At 43.9% G+C, this 12,568-nt stretch overlaps 1 protein-coding gene across 2 annotated transcripts in view; it reads right to left on the reverse strand.

Annotated features, from left to right (window-relative positions):
- The window catches only part of FILIP1 (filamin A interacting protein 1), a 113,116-nt gene that overhangs the window by 39,624 nt on the left and 60,924 nt on the right, over nt 1-12,568 (reverse strand). For both annotated transcript variants that reach the window (XM_075145333.1, XM_075145332.1), the window contains exons 3-4: nt 6,579-6,752; nt 4,315-4,493 (exon numbers count right to left, since the gene is read on the reverse strand). In XM_075145333.1, the coding sequence (XP_075001434.1) occupies nt 4,315-4,493; nt 6,579-6,752 (353 nt within the window). The remainder of the gene's footprint in view (nt 1-4,314; nt 4,494-6,578; nt 6,753-12,568) is intronic.

Genomic DNA, 12,568 nt, shown 5'->3' on the forward strand with positions numbered 1-12,568 from the left:
ATGAGATACTGGGTGTGTATTTACTGACACGTTGTGTGGTGGGGTAAAAGTCTCAGCAGTCTCAGGGATCGTGCTGGAAATGATCAGATTACTCACAAAGCAGTTGCACGGATCTCCCTTAAAGAGCTCCAACAAAGCCTTTCTGCCACATTGCACCCTCTATTCGGCAAACCACGTCCCATGCATGTGAAAGAAACTCCCTCCTCCCCCCATTTTTGAAGTCTTTCAGGCTATTTCTGCCATCCCTCCTGCAGGACTGGCTCAGTGGTCCTCACCACAAGCCTGTTTCTGAACCATTAAAATCAATGGGAGCTTTCCAGTGCTTTTAATAGCAGCAAAATGTGCTGTCAACAAACAGGATTAAAAGAAGAGTACAAGACAAATTGTTCAGAGATTAGCACCTCTAAAAATGTTGGGATTTTAAACCTCATCTCCTAGGTCGATCGAGAGGTCGAAGCTGTGCCGAGGTTACACAGAGCTCTCCCCTTTTCCACCAGAAGAAAAAGCCCTGCTGATCAAATAAAAAAGCTTATAATTGATCCTAAAGATTTCTCTCCCCCCGCCTCCTCCCAGTTCCCTAAAGGGGAAGGCAAGAGGGCTGGGACTAGGCAGAACAGAGGACAACCAAGTAGCACTTCATGTTCAGCCTGCTTTACACAAGAGCTTTTTGGGGTAGGGAAGTGCCAGTAGCTGGTTTAGCCGCAGCCAGCTCAGCCGGTGCCCGAGCTCGCGCCGCCAGCTCACTCCCCAAAGCGTGGCTGAAGATCAGGAGGGTGCCTGTGCTGGGAGGACTGATTTTATCATTGCGGCGGCTGCTGCATGGTCTCCTGCTCTTCAGGTGTCCACTGCAAGCCACGTTGTCAGTGCAGCTCCAGACCCCTCATTCTCCACCTGCCAGATCAGAGACTTCTTACCCCACCCTCTGCCACCAACGGTCTCTGAGGGGGCCCCGGGGCCTCCAGCTCTTCTCCTTGTTCCTCAGCCTCGTCAGGAGGCTCCAGGAAGATGCTGCTTTTGCACTCCTGGGGATAGGAGATGCTCAAGGGCAACTTGATGTTACAGGAACAGCAGCTGAGGTGGGCAAGCATGGAGAAGGGCAATTTTGGTCGAATGGTAAAAATAGAAAATATTGTCTCTAACTTTCAAAAAATTCCCATCTTTATATATGATTCTAGCGTACTATAGGGAAATTTGCAAAGCACTTCAGCCACCATGTCTGTAGAAGCACCTTCCACTAAAAGCACCAGATTTCTTTCATCTCTGTCTGGCAAACGGTTGTCACTACTCTTTTCCTGTAACATGCCCACATTTTCCACAACCTTTCTACAGCTTAGTTGCACCTGGTGTTGCAGAGCCAACACCAACAGTCAGGCCCTCCAGCTTTCTCCGTTTACCCCTCCTAGCTGTCTACATTTTGAATATCCATGTGTACAATTTTCTCTTTTTTATACTTTTCATGCATAATTATTCTTGACAAATCATGTTTTCCTGTTACTTCCTTCCTGTGCAAGGCTGACCTAATAATTAATCCCTCATAGGGACCGATTGCTTTCATATCATGTGGAGGGATTAGAGATAATGTATGAAAGTGTATGTAAAAAAATATTCCAAAGTAAATACATCAAGAGAATGCTAGAAATACATTAGAACCAAGGCATATTTCTGCTTTTAAAGAATTTCCTTTTTTATCTTGTTCAAACTTTCACAGGACAGCAAAAGCAGATGTGGCCTCTAAAAGATGGTGTGGACAACAATGGTTAGGAAAGATTGGTAAAACACTGTGAGGAAAGAAATTACTTAAATTACTTAGATCCAGGGCAGAAATGATTACTGCTTGCATTGTACCAGACTGCTGTGAGATGGCCTTCCCGCAGGACTGTTCTTCCTCCGGCTCACCCTGTCTCATTAACATTATCGCTGCGAGTGAAGCAGAGTGGCTGACGGGCAAAGTTCACCTCCGTGTCCCTTTTCTTTTTCATGGAGACTACAAGTCTGTTCAGCTCTTAATAAAATAACCCTCAGGCCTCAAAGCACCACAGTAAAACAAACTATATATATAGTGGTACTTATAAAACAAGAATGCCTATGCAGGACCCTGAGAAATGGGTCAGTTTTCTGTCTTAATATGCAGACTAAGTGAGTATGGGAGTTTTTTGTATGTTTTAACCCATTGCAACTTAATCTTTCCACTACAAACTGTTTCTTTTTGACAAAAATCTATTGCTCATTGCCACTGTGGGGCTTTCCTGAGAAGTTATCACATCACCCTCTCTTTCTGCGTGAGTATAGCCCTCAAACGATACTACTTACAGTTTTTAATACCTACAAAGATGTGGGTGCAGCCTCAGTTTCATGTGCACCTAGCAAACAAAGATGAGGAGTTGAGATCATTTAAGACTATATGCCAATGAGTGGTTTCCAGCCCATCCTGATTTTGCTAATCTGCTCTGCAAGTGATCTGGGAGGAGGACCCTGAAGAGGGAGGGACGTGCGTGCTTGGTTTGCTATGTTTAGCTACATGACACGTTCTCTCTGCTTGGTGACTACTAAACTTGAAACGAATTTTCTCATTAGTGCCTTAGACAAACAAAGTGGATTAAATAGCAAACATCAGGTTTCTTCTGTCACTCAACATAAATCAAAAGGGCTTCAGCACTGCAATTCTTCCCCCGCAGCCACCAGTACAGAGGCATTGGCGACTAAGGCTGGCGGATTTAGTTGCTCTTAAGGATCCGCTTTCAATAGAAGTTCAAACTCAAATTCTCCTTTTTTAATTGCTGTTTTTCCAAAAATTGTAGAATGTAGAAAAACTGAAGTTTAAAAGATGTGAAAGAGCAGGAAGAGTATGGGAAAATGCCCACAGAGAGGGGACTTGATATCTCAGCAGTAGTAATGTGAGACAGAAAGCTTTTTAATCAACTCATTGAAAGAAGTCATTTCAAAACAGGTCATAATCTTAGGCTATTTAGTGGCCTTCACGAGTTGAGCTGGAATAATAAGAAGGCAACAATTGTCAAATTAAAGTGAATATAAAATGTAAAGACAAATGTAAATGGTATTTTAATACCACTTTTACTTCTGTAGCCTGCATGTAGCCTTTACTTTAGTTGCCTGCATGTCCACACATACACAGATATTCAGCACAGAGAAAAAATGGCATCTATGAGAATCAGATGTGAAATTGCTTCTTACTTGGAAATTTTTTATTTTCTGCTAAGAGAATCAAATTGCTAAGATGCAGAAGCATTTTTGTCCTTTAAAGTTTGCCAATCTACCCAGGAAAATAGAGAGACAGAAAACCAGCAGCTATTAGACCAGGAAATATGGTCACTGTAGCTCATGTGCCACCTACTCAAAGCTGGCGCTGAACTGAGCTCAGGAAATACACTAAACAATTTAGTTCCTGGCTTTTTGCAAATATCTGCCACCAGACTGTGGTTTCCTCAAAAGCATTTCTTCTTTGAACTTGCCTTAAGTATTTTTCTCAGAGCTTTTTTTTTTTAACAAAAAAAAACAACGTTGTGGATTGATTTCAGGCAGTTTGGTATGAGCATGAAAATTTCATATTGAAAAACTGAGTCTGTTACTGAGTGCTCATTCTTCACCTTAGGTAGGTACTCTTTCTTTTCTTAGAGACTCAGAGAACAAATTACTCTCACAAGGAGGACAAACACGTGAAGAAAAAAACCTGGAGCGTATGAGCCTGTGAGATAAGCACTGCGGATATAGTCCATCGCAGGCTGGACACTTTCTATAAAACATGAAATTTTTTTCTTTCAGGGGAATATAGATCTTGCCTGAGGCATGAGTCTTCAAAAATATGAAAAATAACACAAATGGTTTGTGACTTTGCAAGCCTAAATGCGAAGGGCATGGCAAAGTCCCTACCACTTGTGTGCCAGTATCCTAATGTGTGTTGCGGTTTTCCTTACCCTGTTCTCCTGCTGTGACAAACAGTGCCTCGACCTTCACAAAATGTGGTGCTTAGCTAAGCAAGCCAGCCCCAAACGTAGCCAACATAAATAACATCTGATCAAAAGCTGCCAGGAGGTGAACCCAAAATGGGCATGAGTAATTCAAAACAACTTTGTTTCTTAATTCAAGTGCACACTACAGGAACATTCAGTGATATTCCTCCAGCTCTAGACTTGTACAGTAATGTACTTACTAATAACATGAGTGGACTGACATTTACAAATGGTTTACACATGAGTTTAGTGTAATTTAAACACAGAAAATACCAGACCATGTCGTTGCTGAACCGACAAGCTCTGGAACACTGGGGATACTCTTTGCACCATCTCAGGTACTCACCTCTCCCGTTCCTGTTCCAAGAGGTTGGTAAAGTCATCGCTCTTGTTCATGTAATCTGTATGTTTATGTTTCTCATTTTCTAGCTCATAAACTGTGCGGCGATGGCACTTTTCTGCCAACAGGAGCTGTTCCAGCATGCGCCGATACGTCTCTTTCTGCTTTTCTTCAAGTCTGTCCAGCTGGATTGTAGGAAAGGAGAATAGACCGTTTTAAAGGTCTCCTTGCTTACTTCATCTGATTTATTAACCAACAATGTTGTGTTTGGTAAATGCGAGTCCCATAATTTTATGTCTTGGGCTTTACATAAAGCAGTGACTAGAAATAAGAGTAACTGTCCTGTAAAATAATGAATTCTTTGGACGGTGTGTTTGCAATAAACATTTGCAAGGCTCTCAGATACACAAAGGACAGAACTTCGCTTAGTTTTAGGGTAACAAATAATATTGTTGCAGTGCAGAATTTCCCCTGTGGCGAGGTGCTGTGCACACTTTCCTCATTTCACATGGGAAAAGCTGTAGCAAATGCCAGGGCAGGATACATGCCCTCAGAGCCTGGGAGCCTGAGTTCGCACACCTGTATGGGGACTAGACACCTACATGTGGAACGTAAGGTGTAAGCTCAAGGCTGAAATTTGAGTTATGCATCTTCCACTCACTTGTAAGACTGCTGAGATAAAAAGTCAAAACTATTTAGATTCAGCATAGATTCAGTTTTACATTACCAAATACAATTCATTATAAGCCTTAGGGTTTTCCCCTCAACCTGTTTTTTGACAGAAATTTCTCTTTCTTTATTAATAACACTTTACCTTTTTTGTCTTCTGGGGGGGGTTTATTAATTTAATTTGCCAATTATTATTCAAACAAACACTGAGGCCAGGGAGGTGTGTCTAAAAAGTGGCTGGGGCACTCTGAAGCCACCAGAGCTATTCATGTTGTTCCATTCACTGTTTCTTGGGAACAGATGACAAACTCCATCCTCCTCCCTGCCGAAGCAGCCCGCAGCCCTGGCACTTCTCTGCTTGCCTGCCCCCGGCACGGCGGCTGGCAGAGCCTGCTCTGCCCACCCCCAGCCCTTACCCTGCATCTTCCACGGCCCCGGCTGCACCGGGCAGTCGCTGTTTCACAGCGTGCCTCAGCAAACTGAGGGAAATAAAGAGCAAGAGGACCACGGCGATTTGCCCTCCAGAAGTTGACCATGGTAGTCAAAGTAAAACAGTCATTGCATTTTATAAAGGAGCCAGGCTGAGTTCAGCCTTTGAGAGTAGATCTTTTGCACTTAAGAAATTTTGTCACCATCCTATTTTAGCTCCAACCTAACCCCTGTGGACCTACACAGGACAAAAGTTTTACACTGAGGTCCCCACCAAATTATCAGCTTCTTTAGAAAAAAGCCCTGCTAAGCTCTTTTAATCTTGTTCGACAGCATTTCATGCATGCTCCCACATGCTAATGTTTGCTTCCCTTATTTACGATCATCCCAAAAATTCCAGAAGACACTTCAATGAGAACACACAGTATAAAGATATCCCATGGTAGACACAATTCCTGGTGAAAAAATTAAATGTTCTAATAGGAGGAACTATGAAGATTTGGACAGGCACTAGAGTATATTATATTGTATGTTGTCGCATGCTCTTTCTCCATGCCCTGTTATGAAACTATAAACATGAGCAGTTTATTTTGGCGTTCACGCTGGCCTCAGACATTCCCAGGTCCATTCTACTTTCATCTGCTGCTTAGATTTTAAAGCAAGGGATCAAGTCCTACAGGTCTCCTTTAGGGGCTGAACTGATTTTTGCAGTCCTAGAGCTTAAGTGACAGATTTATGATCCCATAATATGGTCAAAGTCAATCTCTGAAGGTCTTCTTTTCCTAACTACCCACATGATAGTGGCCTAGTATGCCAAAAAAATCAAAGAGTGCTTACCAGTGCTGTGAGCAGTAGAGGCTGGAGCCTATAATTGAAAGGAATTTAAAAAACAGAACTGTAACACCCAAAGATTTTGTTCTTGCTTAACAGCACCAGCCCAAACAAGCATACAAGTTCTTTATTGTTTGTGTTCAAACCCAGTGACTTTGCTTACAATTTATTCTGCAGTTGAGTGAACAAGAATATTCAATTTTCCTTCTATTTCTTGTCATTTGTACAAATGCTGTGTTATCCTCTTGCATGCTTTGCACACATTCAAAATATGTGGAGTCTCACTTCTGGTTAGGATTCCCCCTGCACAGAAATAATGATGTAAATCAAGAAGTTATTACCTCTGAAATTGGTTTCTCATAGACGTCTTCCCCTATAGACTTTTCTTGGGCAAGGATAGCATCCCTGTGTAGCACTCGGAGCACGTTCTCTGGAGCTGCAGACCCATAATGAGCTTCTAAAACTTCAGGTTTGGTTTTCTCTGTCTTCAGCATGTGGATCACATCCTCCCTTGCCTGTAACATTGCAAATCACTACCATAAGCCAACCTATTAACCAACAGGGAAATGAGGGAAAATAGGGGCATTTCATACGTACAGACTGCGTGCATAAAAATAAAATAAATTAGAATGCCAGGCTGCCAATGCAAATATAAAAACTTTGGGATATATCAGAGTAAACGTGATCTGTGCAATCCGGATGTCATCCTTGTAGGCATTAATTATTCTATTCCTGCCTGCCATTACATTTGAATGCTGTGAATTTTTATCTGGGTTGCAACTATAGCAAGGGAACATCATTACTCTCCATATACTTCATCTTATTCACTGCCCATGCTGTTCCCTGACTGGGGTAAGGAGATGAATAGAACAAGAAGCACAAGTGGGCTGAAATAATATTTCTCAGACAGCCTCAAATTGAGTATTTCCTAGTCATTCCCTACCTGACTTTGTGACTGTATAGTCTCTTCAAGTAACTTTTAAAAGTTTTCTAACTTTTGTTTGTTTAAACAAAACCCTAGAAACATTGCAGATCCTGGCTAACCGGCATAACTGGTGGCAGACCCGAAGAGGCTGAGCAAACCCTGCCGGCAGCGGAGGAGGGCTGCTGACGCTGGAGCGGGGGTACCTGGGAGCAGCGGTGCTCCTGTGGCCGAGGGGAGCGCAGGTCCCAGCTCCCGCTCCCTGCCCTGGCTGGGAGCCCCCAGTTTCAGGCAGCACGAGCAGGCACCTGGGCATGATGAGACTGCTCTGCAAGGCCACCTGGCTATGAATAAGGGGCATTTTAGGGCCCTGCTGCAGACAAACGCTTAATCCCAAGCTCTGTTTCTAATGATACTTGCCAACATCTGTTAAGCCATCTGTAAAATGAGGGCAGGGTACTTGCTTGTCCTTCAAGGCAGGTTTAGAAGGCCATGATCCAGGGAGGGGCTGTAAAAGGTACAAGTTTTCGGCGGGCACGAGGGAGCTCCCGGATTTCCCTGGAGAGCATGTCTCCCACAAGCCCAAAGGGACGGGGGGCAGAAGACTACGGGCACCAATTTTTCTCTCACCTGCCCTTCCGACATTCAACCCACGTGAGCTTGGGAAGCAAATTAAGGGCTAAGGAAAGGTTCAGATATTTTAGGAAAAATCCCCTACAAATCCTGCCCCTATGTAAGCAATGGCTGTTTAAGATTTATGAACTGACCAACGCTTCATGCTTTTCCACAGTGTTCATAACAGCACTCCGTATTAACCCTGTAGCAAATATTAAATCTTTACCCAGTACCACAGAGGCATCACAACTCTACAAAACCACCTGCTTTTAAAATGAGCAAGGAAATAATTTCAGGAATTGGCAAAGACCCTTTCATCTTTTTTTTAATAAAATAGAGTAACATGAAAATAAAACAAAAAATGAACTTGAGGCAAAGATCATGCCACCCAACTGAGAACTAGACCAATTATAAACAGCTAGCTGTAGGGGCTTACTCTGTACAACATTTTGTAACCTTAAGTAAAAGCTTTGCACATGTCTGCAAGATACAAAATACAGACTGGAATGGTATTAATGTTGTTTCAGCACCAGTGTGGGAAAGGTGCATCACTCGTGGATGTCAAAACTACAAGTGAATTATGTGGGCTAGTCCCAAAGAGTGCCAAAAGAGCATGTACACCTCACTACATCATGTCCTGGGAATATGCCATTCTCAGTACAGGAAAAATGTAATTTTAGGAAAGTTTTAGACAGGTTTGAGAATATATCATTTTTTATATCCCTGTAAAAATAACAGTTATCTTAGTGTCTTCGTTACTATAAGGCCAATGCTTCTACATTGAAGAAAAAGCCCTTAAAAGTCTAATAAGGATAGCATAGGAGTTTGGGGGGATTTATAAATATCCAGATTTTATGACGTGTGGCCTTAGGCCCTTTTAGGAAGAGGCGGTTTTGGGGCCATATCTGCGTCCTGCCCCGATGAACAAATTCGGTGTCCTGCTGTGTGCCTCGCAGCAGGGGCCCCGTGCCACAGGTGTGCTCAGGGAGAGCACTGTGCAAAGGGAGCACCGAAACCGGTGGGATGAGGGGGCAGCCCTCTTCTACCCTATGCACCAAGGGCCACAACCAAGCATGTGGAAATCTCGATTCGTTTTGGTCCTGAGCACAGAAAGCTTCAGGCCCCACCCCCCCCATTCCTCAGGGACAAGCATACCTTGGACCCTAGGCTATTCGGGAGGGGAGGAGGAGGAGTTCATTCTCTCCTGTCGAAGCTGTCAGGCCCCTGACAACATAATTAAACATTGACAGGGCCAGGCAGAGCAAACAGAGACACCTTGGGCTTGGTGATTTAACACTATGACTTGGGAGAGCGAAGAGCTGGACTCCAGTCTCTGCAATGGTTATTTAATACAGTAATAGCTGACGGAGGGACCAAACGCTGCTCTTCCCAGCGAGTGCCCCAGCCCTGTTCAGTTGTGCACTGCCGTGCATACTTTCCTTCCAGCCTCATTAGTCTTTAATCATTGACAATTAAAATGGAGCAACTTTAGCAGGAGGGAATGAGAGTCCCTGAAACAGCTTATGACTTGCCAGCTAAGAAAGGTTTCTGGAAACTGCAGGTTTGGGTACCCCGAGAGCCAGAAGGAGCTGAGCCAGGGGAGTGGGTGATGCTGAATGGAGGAACCGGCACCCCAAGCAGGAAAGAAGGTGCCCAAGCTCAGTTCAGAGCTTCGAAGGAAACCCCTATTTATTGCTTCATCTCTAAAAGGAAGCAGTGACACACTTAGCTCCACTGGACAGGGCAGGGCTGTCAGACCTGAAAACCCCTCGCTGCAGCCCACAGGGAGGGTACTCAGCCCCGGGAGAGGCTGGGTGGCACCATCCCCAGGGCACAGGCAGCTCCCCGCTCACATACCCCTTCCTGGGCACCCCACGCTCTGCAGGCACTCGGGATCTGGATTGCATTAGCGTGGCAAGGTGCCTTCTGCCTTTTCTGGGCTTGGCCATTGCTCCTATCGTTATCTTTTCAAGGGTATCGGCTAATTTACCAAGTACTCTGTTTCCATGGACTTATGATAACAGTTTGTGAAAAGCAAACTAACAAACAGACACTCGGGTTGCTAGGAAGCATTGGATCAAAAAAGGGGCCTCGTGCTAATAATAAACTGGAGAGAAATTTGCTTTTATTTGGTCAGCAACAAGCCCCAGCATAGGAAGATTCTGAAGTGCAGCTAGCCTAGGTCGGAGAGGGGCCCGGGCAACATCCTAACCTCCCATCAGCCTCGGGATTTGCAAACTCCAGTTAGTGTCTCTGAAACTCCTTAGTATAAATGTAGAGGGAAGGAGCTGAAACAGCTGAAACACAGTGATTTCATGTTTCCTCCAAATGACTAATTTTCCACTGAAACAACTAGAAGAGAGCTCACGTGGAGATGTGTTCTTTCAATGTATAGTCAACAACTATCATTATATTAAACCACAGAATACAGACCATTTTCAGAAAACAAGTCAGAATAATCCTGTAGAGGAACACTTGGGCTATTTCAACACATGTACCTGAAAAAAGGTACAAGACGCTCAAAGTGGGAGGTCCTAGCTAAGAAGAGGGAACCCTACTGGCAAGCTGTTTCTACTGATGGACGTCTACTGTAGGTCCCTCCCTTGTTTCAAAGCACAATGCTGTTTAGTGTAAATCATAAGCTAGGAGACACACACAAGGAAGAGATTTCAAATTGGAAGTAAACTTGTATATAAATCCCAGAGGAAAGTTGTTAGCTGTTTTGGTAGAAGGAACATGGTGTTTGGCACAGGAAAGCCATCTCTCAAGTCCTGTTTTTTGTTTTGTTGGTGCTCTGATGAGGGAGAGTATTCAGGCATGAGAAGACCACATGTTGCAACAGCTTGTAACACAATGAAACTTATTTGCATAAGTCCAGAAGACTGCAATTAGTCAGAGAAGCTCTTTAAAATCAAGATACAGAATTTAGAAAATACATACATTTACTTTTATTGTTTTTTGTTTCTTAAATTGCCCTACAGAAAACTCCAAGCTAACTTTTTATCTCTACTGTTCAAATCCAAATACTGTGGATTCTTGAAAATAGACAGACTTTTTTGTTAATAAAGTGCTTTCAAGTACCTGATTCTCTAAACAGAAGGAGCAATGAAGACAGACTAAAGAAGAGGCCACTTTTACCTCTTAGTAATTCTCTCAAGGCAAGAAACACAGAAGGCCAGATGTATTGAGAGATGTTTTTCCACACTCATTTTCTCCAGGAGCAAAGCCTGCTTAGAGACTCCCTGTCCATCAAACTCATAGAACAGCCTAGGTTGCAAAAGACCTTAAAAGATCATCTGGTCCAACCATTCATGGGAAAGGAAGCCTAGATGAGATCATCTAGCACCATGTCCAATCGCATCTCGAAAACTTTCAGTGATGGGGACTCTACCACATTCTCAGGGAGGTTGTTCCAGTGATTGATTGTTCTCACTGTAAAAAATTTCTTTCTTATGTCGAGACGAAACCTCTTCCAGTGCAACTTGTACCCATTGCCCCTTATCTTCTCCGACTGGCTTCTTGTGAAGAGAGAGCCTCTGTCGTCTTTGTAGCCGACCTTTAAGCACTGGAATACGTGATGAGGTCCCCCCCACGCTTCTCTTCTCCAGGAAGAAAAAAAACTAACTCCTTCAGTCTTTCCTCACAGGGCAGGTTCTCCAGCCCTTTGATCATCTTCATGGCCCTCCTTTGGACCTTCTCCAGCCTGTCTGCATCTTTTGAATTGTGGACACCAGAACTGGACACAGTACTTGGTTAACTCCTTTGGCTATCCCTGCTGATAGATACAGTTCAACATTGCAGTTCCTCTAAGCCTCATTTTATGCTTACTGGAGCTGCCAAATTCTAAAGGCTGGTGACCTGAGATCTTGAGTACGTCCATGGAGGGGCTGAAGGGCCATGGAGCACTGCTGTCCTGCAAAGCCTTGCCTGCTCTCCTTTCCCTCCTCTCTACTACCCAGTGATTAGTGCACTTACTTAAGATGTGGGGTCTGCATTTCTACCTGGGAAATACGAATTCCTCAAGACAACGCTCCCCTCCCCACGGGAGTGCATGCCAGCCGCCCAGCTGGAAGGCTGATGTGAGGCCACTCTTTGCAGGGTTACCCTGAAATACTCATTTTTTGGCAGAATAAAAGAGAAGGGCTTTCTTTTGCTCGCTGGCTTCAGCAGAGCAGGGGTCTAGGTTCCAAACCTTGCTTTACTACGTGCCTAGTAAAATATTTAAATGATATATAAAGGATGTAAAGAGGTCCCTGCCTAAAATTGAAAGCATTTAGGAAACAATAGCATGACTCTGCTGCTTGTAAAAGGGGACTGGCAGCCTAGCAACCAAATTCTTGGTCAACTGAAAGACTGTTACACAAGTTGGCCGTTCGGACGTGCTTCCTCCTCGTGCCCTGCCCTGCCAATTTACTACAGCCCTCTCTCCCCATTCCCACAGTCTTTGGCCTCTCCTGTGAGACTGTTAACAAAACTCAGCACCCACTAAATAGGGAATTTTTGCCACAGCCCATTTGTCACCTGGGAAATGGGGCTGAGCTGATCAAACTCATTTCATGTATGGCATCTAGTAAATCGGAAAAAAATTTCAGTTGTGTTCAAGATGAGCGGAATGGAGTCAAAGTAATCACTGTCAGCTGAGAGTAAAATCCAACTCAAGATCCTTTGCCAGGACATCTCTTAAAAACAAAATTCAGGAGAAGAGTTTAAGTAGCCTGCCTGCAAATTCAGTGTGCCTCTTTCAAAATCAGTTACCAGTAGCTATTTTCTTCATAGCTCCATGTTTGGAGCCAT

The sequence above is a fragment of the Calonectris borealis genome, chromosome 3, assembly GCF_964195595.1.
Source record: "Calonectris borealis chromosome 3, bCalBor7.hap1.2, whole genome shotgun sequence".
NCBI lineage: Eukaryota > Metazoa > Chordata > Aves > Procellariiformes > Procellariidae > Calonectris > Calonectris borealis.